The sequence below is a fragment of the Arachis ipaensis genome, chromosome B01 (genome assembly GCF_000816755.2).
Source record: "Arachis ipaensis cultivar K30076 chromosome B01, Araip1.1, whole genome shotgun sequence".
Classification (NCBI taxonomy): Eukaryota; Viridiplantae; Streptophyta; class Magnoliopsida; order Fabales; family Fabaceae; genus Arachis; species Arachis ipaensis.
The window spans coordinates 45408654-45423215 of record NC_029785.2 but is presented as its reverse complement, the minus strand read 5'-3'; the positions used below and the strand labels follow the sequence as shown (position 1 = coordinate 45423215).

Genomic DNA, 14562 nt, shown 5'->3' with positions numbered 1-14562 from the left:
AACTTCTTAGGTATACACACTTATTTTTCTCGCTCGTCCCACATCCTGGGTTTGATAATTTTTAAAAATTGTTATATTTTGATAATATTTAAGTGTATACAATATTAGTAGGGAAAAGTTAAATCGTTACTAATAATAACACGTTGATTGTGTACTCGAAAGTCTTAACTAATCGAATAGATGAGCAGGTTTGCTGAGAATTTTGTCTTATTTGACTTTTTTCTCAACCTTTAATAGAGTAGTTGGCGAACCGCCTAATCTTATTTTTGAATTTTTTTTTTTTAAATTTAAGTTGATAAGTAAAAGTAAATAAATAATTATTTTTGGACTGTGTTTTCTTAAGTTAGATTTTTTTTAGATTTGTATAAATTTTGTATAATTTTTTTTTTGCTTTTTCTTAATCTGATGTCAATTATTTACTTTTGAGAATTAGTATTATGCTAATAAATCACCTTTTTAAAAAATTTAAATTAATTAATTAGAAATAGATGAATAATAATATTTTCTGACAGTTTTTTTATTTGCCTAATTACTAGAATTCATATCAGTAATTTAAGCCAATGTAAATAATTTGCTTTCAATTGTTTCAGCATCTTGCTCTATTTCCTTATTTTAAAGTTTAACCTATTTGATTGAAATATATAAATAATTTATTGTTAAAGTAATTTTATTACAATTTTTATGTCTACATAATATTAGTTATGTCACATATATACAAAATTAGTTATTAATATAAAATTTTGTATTATTATATTATGATAAAAATGTTTGATATTTCACTATAATAAATTATACACAAATTAATTGATTTTTATATTCATTAAACACTTTTACATAATATTTTGGCAAATTTTAAAGCTGGTAGCATCTGGTATATGTTTTTGTTTGTATAAGTAGATAAGATATATATACAAGACAATTATTGAATCTAAGAGATTTGTTTGTGGCAGTGAAAAGGAAGATGGTGCGAAGGTAGTGAGAGTAGAGAACTTTGAGAACCCTTACAAAGACCAAGACAACTTCGACAAAAGGTTCAAGTTATCGCTCAACAAATTGTACGCGTGGAACCTGGTGGAGTACGATAGGGTCGTCATGTTGGATGCAGACAATCTTTTTCTCCGGAGAACCGATGAATTGTTTCAGTGTGGACAATTTTGTGCTGTCTTCATCAACCCTTGCGTCTTTCACACTGGTCTCTTCGTCCTCCAGGTAAATTAAAATAATTTATCCACGCCAACTTTTGAACTGCGTTATCTCTCAAATTTCCACATTCTTAATGGGGCCCCTTGTATCCTTTTACTTCCACAGTGCCCGCACTAATAATTATGGACAAAATATCTAAGAAAACTTGCAAAACTTGCAACTACGTTCACATAAGTGTTGCCCATTCGGTGTTGGATATAAAATGGAGTTGTCAAACGAAATAAAATGGTTGGTAAAAAATCTAACAATAGTGTTAGCATAGTGGTAGAGAGGTATGCACTATGACCCTCCGGAATGTTCTAGAGAAAGTATCAATTGAGAGAGTAGATTTGGCTCCGCTTGAAAATAGGTTAGTTTGGGATGAAAAACACTGACCAACTTTTGTTTGGTACCCACAAGGCCACAACACTAAACAATTTTAAATTAAATAATCATGATGTATAAATAGAACAAATTAAACTTACCAGTTACCACCATTGAGATAAGTAACATTACATATGACATTTCTTAAATCTTAACTTGTTATGCCTATATTCGGAATTATTATGATCCTATTTATATAGGGTTAATGTTTAAAATGATCCTGGAAAAATCACATAAATTAATTTAGTCTCTCAAAGATTCATGCTTTAATTTGGTCATTCAATTATTGACAACGTGTTGCTAGCGAATAAGGTAAAGGACGTTTAATGATAACACGTCAACAAAAAGTTAACTGAAAGACCAACTTAATTCACATTAATATATTTCAGGGACCAAATTGCCAAGTTAACTCAAGCATGATATTTCATGAACTAATTTGAATATTAGGAGAGAAAATTCAGAAGTATTAGAGATTTAATACCCTTGCAAATTAAATGTTGTGTGTACCATTCTATTGCATTTGTAATTTACCTTGGTCAATAACTCATGATTCAATCATTCAATGTATGTAGAAGGGTTACGACACGGATTCTAATTATTTGATATATCTGCAGCCATCAAGTGCAGTGTTCAAGGACATGGTTCATGAATTACAAAATGGGAGAGAGAATCCAGATGGTGCAGACCAAGGTTTCATAGCTAGTTACTTCCCAGAGTTGCTTTATAGGCCAATGTTCCTTCCAAATCCAAATGGCTCCAAGCTTCAAGGAACTTATAGACTTCCTTTGGGTTATCAAATGGATGCTTCTTACTACTGTAAGCACATTATTACAACAATTAAGAAAACTAAAATTCTTATATAGTTTTTTATAAAACTCCAAATCTTAATTAGTGGAATCTAAGTTAATGTTAATGCCGATTTTAATTCAGATCTTAAACTTCGATGGAGCATACCCTGTGGACCAAACAGTGTGATCACGTTCCCAGGGGCGCCGTGGTTGAAGCCGTGGTATTGGTGGTCATGGCCGGTGCTTCCATTAGGCCTCCAGTGGCATGAACAACGTCGTCAAACTTTGGGGTAAGGTCCAAAATCTTTGTATTCATTTTGTTTTGTTTCTTTGATTTTAATTGATTCTTATGGAAAAATAATGATGCTAGTTAACATGCTCTTTAAAAATGCAAATTATTGCAAAATTGGCTTAGAAGGTAAATTGTTGATGTAAGTTATTGCAAGAAATTGACATTATTACCAATGCAGGTATGCTGCAGAGATGGCTGTGGTATTTATCCAATCTGCAATATATATCGGACTAATAGCGATGACTCGTTTGGCTAGGCCAAGCCTCTCGAAGCTCTGCTACCGGCGCTTCGATAAGAGTGTCATCGTGGTGCAAAGTATCCTCAAACTAGTGGCATTGTGGACAATCCTTGCTGCATACACAACACCTTTCTTCATCATCCCTCACACTATTCACCCTCTACTAGGCTGGGCCCTGTACATACTGAGTGTCTTTGCGCTATGCTCGATTGCGACTAATGCCTTTCTGCTACCAATGTTGCCTGTTGTGGCGCCGTTGCTGGGGATCATTGGGTCCTTAATGGTCATGGCGTTTCCTTGGTATCCGGATGGCGTGGTGAGGGCCTTGTGTGTGTTTGCTTACGCCTTTTGTGCCGCGCCAGTTCTTTGGTCATGTATTGTGAGGATAATGGCTGGTCTTCAGGTATCTTTAGAAAGGGAAGCTTTTATGCCTAGATTAGGAGAATCTTCACCACCTTCTTGGTTTAACAAATTATATTGAGCTGTTTGGTTCAAGTGGGGATGTGAAACAATTGAAACTACTCTCTCCGTTTCATTTTATCTGTCACTGTTGTTTTAAAGTACATTCTTTAATCAGTTTATATATTGATATAAGAATGTACTAAAAAGTGAAAAATAAAAGGGAACAGAGGAAGTGTCATTTCTTGATTTGTTTCACTATACATGATTGTGGAGGGGAGGAATTGAAGTGCCGTGGATTTTGTACCATCTAATGGGTGTTTTGGTCTTGGATTATTTTACACTGAAAATAAGCCAAGGCAAACACACAAGATTTCAATTTCATGATTGAAATTATTTGAGTCCAAAGGAAGAGGACAGGGAAGTTAGATTAGGGTTGTATAGAACATTAGGAATATACAATTGTTTTCACTTATATGTATTATCTTATTTGATTGATTTCCGATTAACCTGGTCAGTTCAATTCAATTTTTAAAATCATGCTCTTAATGTAACTTAAAAAAAAAATAAAAGAATGATGTATTTCATAATATTTTTTACTAAAAATAAGAAGACTTGAATCCGCAATTTCTTAGATAAATATAGGAAGACTATGTCATTTGAGCCATAACTCGTTAACAACTAATATATACTCTTCTAAACATTACCAATGAAAAATTTACATAATTATAAAGATATATGCATTTAATTTTCCAAGAAAAAAATTAAATGTTTTTATTAATGTGTCTTAGATACTTATCAACAAATCTAAAGAATATACTCGTAAATTGGTTCTTAATGAATTTTAAATTAGACATTTTAGTTTTTAATAAATTTTTATTATTTTAAAAGTCTCCTAAAAATTATTTTTATTAGACAGTTAAATTTTTCTATCACTGATAATAAAAATATTTAATATGTAAGTTGGACAAATAAATTTTTAATAAGTTTTTTTTATAAGGCAAAAAGATGCCTAATAAATATGATGTTAATTTTTTCAAAAAAAAATTATTCATTTCATATGTCAAATAGATGCCTAACAAATATTATTATAAATATTTCATACTCTCTCGTTGTTTGATTGCCTCTACCCTCTTTATTCTCTATATAAAGTGTGAAAGTTTACTATTGCCCCCTTTTTTCTTTTGGAATATGTATGTGGTTCTCTAGGCTCTATTGCACAATGAATCCTATGTATTACTTCATATTCTATTAGATAATTTTGGTTGTGTTAGAAATTTGTGAACTTTTTTACCTTGGTCTCTTAATATACACATTGCAAATAGATGTATATGTTGTGAAGAGTTCTTTTGGGGTAGGTTTTATTGTGAGTTTAGTGAGCGAATAAACAAAATCAAAACTTTCAGATTTGTTAGGTTATGGATTTTAGCATGTATGAGGACTTTTTTATGTGCTTCAAAATCGAAAAAGAAAAGCCTTATTTGAGGATGAAAGAATATAGAGTTTTTTACAAATAATTCATCCTTCTTATACAAATTGCACAAATTTTGAATATGATATGTTATGAGCTTTTGAGTATATGTGTAATTTTGAATGTGTAGTACATTTAGATGTGTTAGGTATTGATTTTGATATACTTTTATGCATTTTCTGCTTGGTCTAGCCATACTGCTAATAGTGTATGGATATTTTGTTTAATTCTGGACTCTTATCAATGTGATTCATTAGCAGAATACTTTCTTTTTCATCATGTAAATAGGTTTCTTCTAATCTAACTTTTTATTCTAAATTTTTAACTTATAAGATATATTTGATGGATATACAATTTTAGTTCTTTTTCTTTGACTTTACTTTTGTTCCATAAACTAAGTCCCCATTCATTTTCTCAAAAGAAAACAAATTCGGCAGAGAGGCTGGCACATGAAATGAATAATTTTTGTTTTGTTTTGGATCTAGAGTATGAAATGAACACTTATAATGCGTGAGTACGTTGTGATGTGTTAGGATATGATTTTTTGAGTTTATGCATAGTTTTAGATGTGCGAATAAAAAATTAATTTTAATAATTTGTTGGCTTCTATACTAACTTTTTTAATGATTACTAAATGATAAACAAGTGTAATTTTGGATTTTTCGTTTGTAATTTGAAAAAATAAAAAAATAAATCTAGTGTTGAAAATAAAATGAAAAAGGAATGGTAAAAGATTAAAACTAAAACTTAAATGTTGTTGTTGAATGAATGATTAGTGAAACATATAACTATCACTAAAAGCTAAATATTGTAAAAATGTAGTAAAATAATGCATATACACAATGAAAAAGAAAGTGAAATGATGTTGAAGAATAGAAGGGAGTACGAAATAATGATAGGTTTTTTCATTTAAAAAAAAAACAAATTATTGATATTGAATGAATGATTGTTGAACATATTTGAATTATTCATACATATTAGATAAATATAAATTAAAGAGTGTATAAAAATGCAGTTAAATAATATAAACACAAATAAAAAGAAAATAAAATGGAGTTGAATCATGAAAGAGAGAAAAAATTAGAGAAATAGTCTTATGAAAGAGAGAGGAAAAAAATGAAAGACGTGAGAAGATTGTCACATCTAAGAGATAAAGAGAATGAAAATGAAAACAAAATCCAATTTGATTAGTATATAAGTGAGAATTGCATTTTGAAATAGAATGCAAGTTCAAACAATTGTAAAATACTTTAATGGAGTAAATGAGAAATCAAATTATCATTGGTCCTAAATAAAATTTTGCCCCATACTTTTGCAATTTTCTCTTTCTTGTGAAATATTTTTTATTTGTTGTTTATAAATACTAATTACATTGACTTCAATTTCCACAATTCTTCTAATCTTCTAGTTCAAACTTTAATTATATAGTAATATTTATTGTTGTTATTAATTATGAAGTGTGAATTATTTTTTAATTTGTAACTTGTGATAATATTATAGTGAAAAATATATTTTGGGGTAAAAAACTTAAATAAACCAATGCCAACTCAAATTTACGCCAATTACCCAAACGAAAAATGTTACGTGCATGTCCCTAAAGGACATTTCTATGTAAATCGAAGCAGACATACTCGATTTAGTTTCGTTGATAGTACATCGAAACAGCCATATTCGATTTAGTAGCGTTTCATGCAAATCGAATCAAACTCATTCGATTTATGTATGAATGGTGAGGGTTCATAGTAAATCGAACGAGCCAATTCGATTTACCATCCTCGAAATGTCCATGAATAAATCGGCACAAGGCAAGTTGATTTAGTATGTATTCAACAAGATATATAAATGGATGTAACTTAATTTGATTTACTAGGCCACAAATTTATATAAATAACTGTTGAATGTGAATTTCTCATCATAGTGCTTTGCAATGGCTAGTGATGAGAGTTAGTTTTGGTGCACTATAGAGGATCGATTAAGAAAAAATGCGTTCCGGAATTAAGTTTACTAATAATGATCTGATTTGTGTTTTTCTCAAACTTTCAACAAGTTTCACCAAGTTTCAAAATACTATAATCCGAAAACTGGGGCTGTAAGGCATGAAACGGGTGGAGAAGTTAGTCTACAGAATTTTGATTTCTGTTTTGTGGGATAACGTGAAGTACGATTCGTTCGTCAAAGGCAGCGACAAAGATTTGCAAGTTCTGTTCCATTGTCGTCGGCAATTCTCATAGGTTAGGACCCTAAGCTGTTGGCCAAGTTTGTGGATGTAGTCTCCAATTCAAGAGGTTCTAACCGGAATCCTCAGCCTTCAGCCATGGTAGCCTACTCTAGTTCGAGGCCTATTAGTACCTCTTCATCTCTGCCCGTGATTCAGCCTGAGGCAGCTTTGGTTGGCACGGGTGACCTAAATCGCACTCATGACGGAGAAGTGGGTGACACTAGTCCCTTTGGTGATGTTGCGATTGCGATGGACGACATTCCTGACGTGGTAACGAAATCCTGACAGGGTGGAGCACCGGATGGTGTGGAAGATGCATTTCAGGATGAGGATGATGATGATGTGGAGCCCACTACGATTGCCGATGATAGAAATGATGAGCTAGTGAGGAGTACTCCAGCTCGGAGTGATGGAGCGGCTAGTTCAGGAACTCCGCAGTACCCCCTGTACTTTTCAACTTTGGACTTGGATGCCATGAGACAGCAGGGGGTACTTGGCATGCCTGTCGGATTTGGGACCAGAGACACACAGGATACAGGAGGACTGGCTGAGTTCCAAGTTGTTCAGTAGTTTCAGGATAAAGAGGAGGCCATGCTGAGCGTGAAGACTTATAGCATCCGACGTGGGGTTGAATTAAAGTGTTGGAATCTGTTTATCACAAGTACCATGGAAAGTGTAAGGAATTCAGCAACGGGGGGACGTGGTTGATTCGTATTAGTCTCTGCCAGCGTAGAGGTATTTGGGAGGTAAAACGATACAATGGACCACATACTTGTCTGGCTACTTCGATATCCAGTGATCATAAGAGGCTTGATTACCATGTGATCTCGGCCTTCATATTGCCTATGATTAGAGTCGATGTTGCCGTGTCGATCAAGGTACTGAAAAATGCGATAGAGACCCATTTTGGTTTTAGACCGACTTACTAGAGTGTTTGGATGGCTAAGCAGAAGGCCGTGGCTCAGATTGACGGAGACTGGGAAGAGCCATATAATGAGTTACTGCAATGGCTGCTAGGTGTGCAGATGACGATGCCAGGTAGTGTTGCAGTGTTGAGGACGAGTCCTGTGCGACTGGGTGGCCAAGTCGATGAGTCGCATGCTTATTTCCACCGTCTTTTTTGGACATTCCCACCATGTATCGAGGCCTTCCAACATTGTAAGCCTCTGGTTAGTGTTGACGGGACCCACTTGTACAGCAAATATGGTGGTACACTGCTGGTTGCGATTGCTCAGGACAGCAATTCCAATATCATCCCTGTCACATTCGCCCTTGTGGTGGGTGAAAATGCAGAGTCGCAATTATTTTTCTTATCCCACCTTCGACAACATGTAATGCCTCAACCAGGTATCTTGGTCATATCGGATAGGCATAACGGGATCAAGACTGCACTGGAGGCTCCTTATGGGGGTTGGCTTCCACCTAATGCATACATGGCATTTTTTATCCGATACGTGGTGGCAAACTTTGCCCTTAGTTTTAAGGGCAAGGATGCTAGGAGATTTCTAGTCAATGTTGCTTATGCAAAGACCGAGGTCGAGTTTGACTATTGGTTTGACATCTTCCGCTCTGAAGACTTGGCCATGTGTGACTGGCCTAATTGGATTGACTATGCACGGTGGACTCAGCATCGCGATGAAGGTAGGAGGTTCGGGTATATGACTACGAACATATCCGAGTGTGTAAACTCGATTTTGAAGGGTGTAAGGAACCTTCCGGTTTGTTCATTGGTGAAGTCCACCTTTGGGAGATTAGCAGAGCTTTTTGTTCATAAAGGAAGAGAAGTAGAGGCACAATTAGGAATCGAGAAGCGGTTTAGTCAGCATTTGATGAAGGCAATTAAGGCTAATCTGAAGGCCTCAAGGTGTTTCACGATGACTTTGTACGACAGGGTCACAGGGATAATTCTGAGTTCACCATGGTTGAGACAACACCGACTGACAGCTTTTCACTTGGATCTTACAAAGTGTCCCTCAAGGACCACACCTGTGATTGCGGATATTTCCAGGCTCTTCATTATCCATGTCGCTATGCCTTAGTGTGCTGTGCATACTCACATTTGGATTGGTCAGTTTATGTCCATGAGATGTATCGCCTCAGCTTGGTATTCGATACTTATTGGTTGGGGTTCACCCCTCCAATATTTGTAGAACTACTGGCAAATGCACCGGGTCGTACCAAGTAATAACTCCGGTGAATGAGTGTCGATTCCACTAGAATTAACGGATTAAGCAAACAATGGTCAATTGATCATTCTAGTCAAACAATTAAAAATAAGTGTTTCACTAGTAAATAGCATGAAAATAGAAAATTAAACAAGAGCAAACTAAAATTAGTTAAGCAGATAAGATAATAAAGATAGTTAAGGTGTCAAATATGTTCACTTCTTAGGAAAACAATCCTTGTGTTTATTTAGATGAGGTATGCAAAGATTAATCACGGCGAATAATAAATAATCAAATTCCAATTTCTTGGTAATTTAATTTCTCTTTAACTTAATTAATAGCTAATTCCTTAGTCAATTACTTAAGAAAAAGAGGTGAAGCCCAATTTTGATTCAATAAGTAAGATTCAAAAATATTCCTAAGTTTGATTTATATGTCACGTATTCAAACTAGTCCTAACAATTGAAACTCACAAAGTGTCGCACACTCTTTAAACCTATTCCTAGTGTAATAAAAAAGTAGTGTGAAAGAGTTTTTAATCTAATTCAAATATTAATTTTTTCCAAAACAATATTTAGAATCCAAGACAGAATTAAAATGTTTTTCAACAATTCTAAATCTTTAGAGATGAAAAACCAAAATTCAATCATGAAATAAATCAAAGGATAAACCTCATATAAAATAGAACACTTAGATTAATAATCTATAAAAAGATGAACAGAGCTTCTAACCTTAATCAAGGAGATTAGTGGCTCACGCTTCAAAATAAAAAATAAGGTATCAAAAACGGCCAACGGTCTGAAGGTGGATCCTTGGATTGTTGAAGGGTGGTTTCCCCAGGGTCCTTTATGAACCTTATATACTAAACTTTAAAACAAAACCTAATCATTAAATTCAAACTAATTCAAAATAAAATAAAATTAAATCTAATCTTTCACATTAAATCTTTCGCTTTGTATCTTTTCTTCAAGGCTTTGGTGGTCTCAAATTTGGCATTCTGAATGGGCATGGAGAGTGGCCAAAGTGGCTTATAAAAGTTAGGCCAAAAAGCAAGTGAAACACCAAGCTTTGGCATACAAAACGCCATGCTTTTCTTCCCCTGGGAGCAGCCTTCCTTTGGTGTGTGAAACGCCAATGTGTGGCATATGGAATGCCACTCCTTTGTGGTCTCTAGAGCTCTCTCTGCTTGGCGTGTGACAGCCTTGTTGCGGCGTGTGACACGTCCAAATGGGTCTTTGAAGTAGACTTCTGAAAATTTGGCCCAACGTGTAATACCGGGCTGCGGCGTGTGGAACGCCACTGAATCATACAAGGTCCTGGGAGTGAGGTCTTGGCGTGTGACAAGCCAATAAGAAGCGTTACATGCCCATACAAATTGTTCAAATGAAAGCCTCGAAGGCGTGTAGTTTCCACACACCCATATTCCTTGTGGCGTTAAATGCCACCCTTTATTCATTGGCGTTCATTCATGCTTGCTTGGTGTTAAACGCCTTGCTTTGCTTCATAAATCAAATAATAACGCCACATGCATAACGCTACATGCATGCTTCATTCTTCATTGGCTTATGCCATATCTTCCTTTGATTCACGCTAATGCATTATGCATTTCTTTGATTCATGCATCATTAAATGGCTTCATTAATTAGTGTGCATGCTTCATTACTTAACGCATGCCTTCCTTTTGTGTGTATGCTTCATGGGCCACGCTTGCTTTAGGGGTCGTGCTTCCAAAAGCGTGGCCTAAGGTTTAAAGCATGTCCGAAGTTTCAAAGTGTGTCAAAAACTCCTCCTTGAGTTTTTTGAGTTTGTTTGTACTTTTTGCTTCTTTTTCTATTATTTTTCTACAATTATCAAAAGATCAAAGCATTCAAAGTATTAATAGAATATCATAATAAAGCACATAATTATCAAGCAAAAACTATCAATTTCACCTAAGAAACACCCAAGAAAAATACATAAAATTTTCATGCATCAATGACCACAACTCTGTATTTTCACCCTCCAAAATGGCGAATGCGACATGGATGATATTGGAATTACTGTCCTGAGCAATCACAACCAGTAGTGTACCACCATATTTGTTGTATAAGTGGGTCCCGTTGACACTAACTAGAGGCTTGCAATGTTGGAAGGCCTCGATACACGGTGGGAATGTCCAAAAAAGACGGTGAAAATAAGCATGTGACTCATCGACTTGGCCACCCAGTCGCACAGGACTTGTCCTTAACACTGCAACACTACCCGGCATTGTCATCTGCACACCTAGCATCCATCGTGCCAACTCATTATATGACTTTTTCCAGTCTTCGTAAATCTGAGCCACGACCTTCTACTTAGCCATCCAAACCCTCTTGTAAGTCGGTCTAAAACCAAAATGAATCCCTATCGTATTCTACAGTACCATGATCGACACGACAACATCAGCTCTAATCATAGACAGTATAAAGGCCGAGATCACATGGTAATCAAGCTTCTTGTGATCACTGGATATCGAAGTAGCCAGACAAGTATGTGGTCCATTGTATCGTTTTACCTCCTAAATACCTCTGCGTTGGCGGAGACTAATACGAATCAACCACGTGCACCCGTTGCTGAATTCCTTACACTTTCCATGGTACTTGTGATAAACAGATTCCAACACTTTATATTCAACCCCACGTCAGATGCTATAAGTCTTCACGCTCAGCACGACCTCTTTTTTATCCTGAAATTGCTGAACAACTTGAAACTCAGCTAGTCCTCATGTATCCTGTGTGTCTCTGGTCCCAAATCCGACAGGCATGCCAAGTACCCCCTATTGTCTCATGGCATCCAAGTCCAAAGTTGAAAAGTATGGGGGGTACTGTGGAGTTCCTGAACTAGCCGCTCCATCACTCCCAGCTGGAGTACTCCTCTCTAGCTCATCATTGCTATCATCGGCAATCGTGGTGGGCTCCACATCATCATCATCCTCATCTTGAAATACATATTTCACACCATTCGGAGCTCCACCCTGTCGGGATTCCGGCCATTGCCCCCATCTCTCCGTCACGAGTGTGGTTTAGATCAGCAGCGAAGGATGGGGAGGCAACCAAAGCTGCCTCGGGCTGAATCACAGGCAGAGATGAAGAGGCACCAACAAGCCTCGAACTAGAGCAAGCTGCCATGGCTGAAGGCTGAGGATTCCGGTTAGAACCTCCTGAACTAGAGACTACATCCACAAGCTTGGCCAACAGCTCATGGGTCCTCACCTCCAAAAATTGCTGATGATAATGGAACAGAACTTGAAAATCTCCGTCGCTGCCTATGACGAACGAATCGTACTTCACATCATCCCGCAAAATGGAAATCAAAATTCTGTAGTATAAGTGAATAACTTTTCCACCCGTTTCACGCCTTGTTGCCCCAGTTTTCGGATTATAGTATTTTGAAACTTGGTGAGACTCATTGAAGGTTTGAGGAAAACATTAAACGGATTCTTATCAGTAAACTTAATTCCGGAGCGTATTTTTTTCTTAATCGATCTTCTATACCAAAAATAAAATCTCTCATCACTAGCCATTGCAAATCACTATGATGAGAAACTCACATTCAATGGCTATTTATATACATTTGTGGCCTGGTAAATTAAGTTACATCCATTTATATATCTTGCTGAATACATACTAAATCGACTTGCCTTGTGTCGATTTATTCATGGACATTACGAAGATGGTAAATCAAATTGGGCTCGTTCGATTTACTAGAAACCCTCACCATGCATGCATAAATCGAATGAGTTTGATTCGATTTGCATGAAACACTACTAAATCGAATATGGCTATATTGATTTACTATCAATGAACGTAAATCGAGTATGCTTGCTTCAATTTACATAGAAATGTCCTTTAGAGACATGCACATAATGTTTTTTGTTTGGCTGATTTCCATAAATTTGGGTTGGCATTGGTTTATTTAAGGTTTTTATCCTAAATTTTGTTTGATAACTATATGAATTTATTTGTGTTTTAATTAATTAAATAGATGGTACTACAATAGAGATACAAGTTTTTCCTTCCTATTGGAGAAGAAAAAGATAATCTTAGTTTCTATTATTGTTTATGATACAATAACTGATGCGAATTTAGTTTTTATGACAAATACGTAATAAATAGGAATTTAAGAGTGTTTGTTATTAGAGGTATCTTAAAGATTTAAAGTTAAATTTATATTTCACATTTTTAACCTAGTTAAATAAACTTTATTTTAAAAAATTATTTTAGTCTTTTAAATTTTCAAATTCAAACACTTTCTTTTCAAATTATTTTAAGTATTAGATTCATGAATTTTTCAATTTTTTTCAATGCAACCAGCGAAATCGCCAAATAATTTTGAACTGTTAAATTCGAATGCCATTTTAAAAAAAATACTTATGTTGTTGTTAATAAAAGAATCAAAAAATACAAAAATACATGATATAACATAGTTTATTGTAGGAAAATGGAGTTTGAAGAAGTAAGAAGACAATAAGTAATAGTGAAAAAAAAAAGATAAACACGAAAACAAATAAATGCCACTACCAAATGTTAGTAAATTTTCAGGTTTTATTTCTTATACTACACAATTGATATTGGTTGATATTGCTTTTGTTTTATTAAAAAAAAAATAAGATTCATTTATTTGCAAGTTTTATATCTATTATAGTGTAAATTTTATCCTTTATTACTATATGCCTGAAATATTAGGTAGTCCCAAATTCCTTCCAGCCATTAGCGATAATGATTTAAAGTTGGATTGACATAGGATTTAGGGTTGCCATGTTGGGGTTTACGACGCATGTGGCATAGTGTTCTATGTTTTAGGGTTTGGATAATTTGTCTCACGTTATTGTGTTAGCATGTAGAGCTAAAAGAAATTTTTTATCGTTGGTATATATACTGTGTATCTTTGTTAATACTTTAAAGAGGATAAGAATATAATTTAAATACTGCAAACTCCAACTAATACTTCTGCTACTCCAATAATATACGATAAAATGAAGGGATTTATTTCTATCATAAAATAGAAAATAATTTTAATTCCAAAAACAAGTTAAAAAGACATTATTTATCTGAATCTAGTTTTTTGTATTTGGATTTTCATAAGGCTCGCTAATAGTAGATGTGCGAGCGGTTGTTGTGGTTTTAAAACTCGATCATCACATATTGGAATTTGTCTATTTGTGTAAAGTTTGCCTACGGGTTTACCGACATTGATAACTTTACTATAACATTCAGATTGTGTTGGAGTCTTTTTATTTATTTAATTGATCCAATTTTATGCACAAAATATAAAGTTTTGAATTATTCAATTTTTAATTTAAAATTTAAATAGATATAATATAAATTGACAATGTAATTTAAATTGCTAAACAATAATATAATGGCATTATTATACTTGTATGATTAATTAGGTAAACTTTATGAAA

General features: G+C 34.5%; 2 protein-coding genes across 2 annotated transcripts in view; both read left to right on the top strand.

Annotated features, from left to right (window-relative positions):
* LOC107606393 (putative glucuronosyltransferase PGSIP8) overlaps nt 1-3792 on the top strand; it is a 10713-nt gene extending 6921 nt beyond the window's left edge. The window contains exons 2-5 of the mRNA XM_021109408.1: nt 898-1209; nt 2181-2382; nt 2497-2644; nt 2825-3792. Of these exons, the coding sequence (XP_020965067.1) occupies nt 898-1209; nt 2181-2382; nt 2497-2644; nt 2825-3365 (1203 nt within the window). The 3' untranslated portion in view covers nt 3366-3792. The remainder of the gene's footprint in view (nt 1-897; nt 1210-2180; nt 2383-2496; nt 2645-2824) is intronic.
* Nucleotides 7911-9011, top strand: LOC107606383. The gene has a single exon (XM_016308453.1). It carries the CDS (start codon nt 7911-7913, stop codon nt 9009-9011), a length of 1101 nt encoding a protein of 366 aa, XP_016163939.1.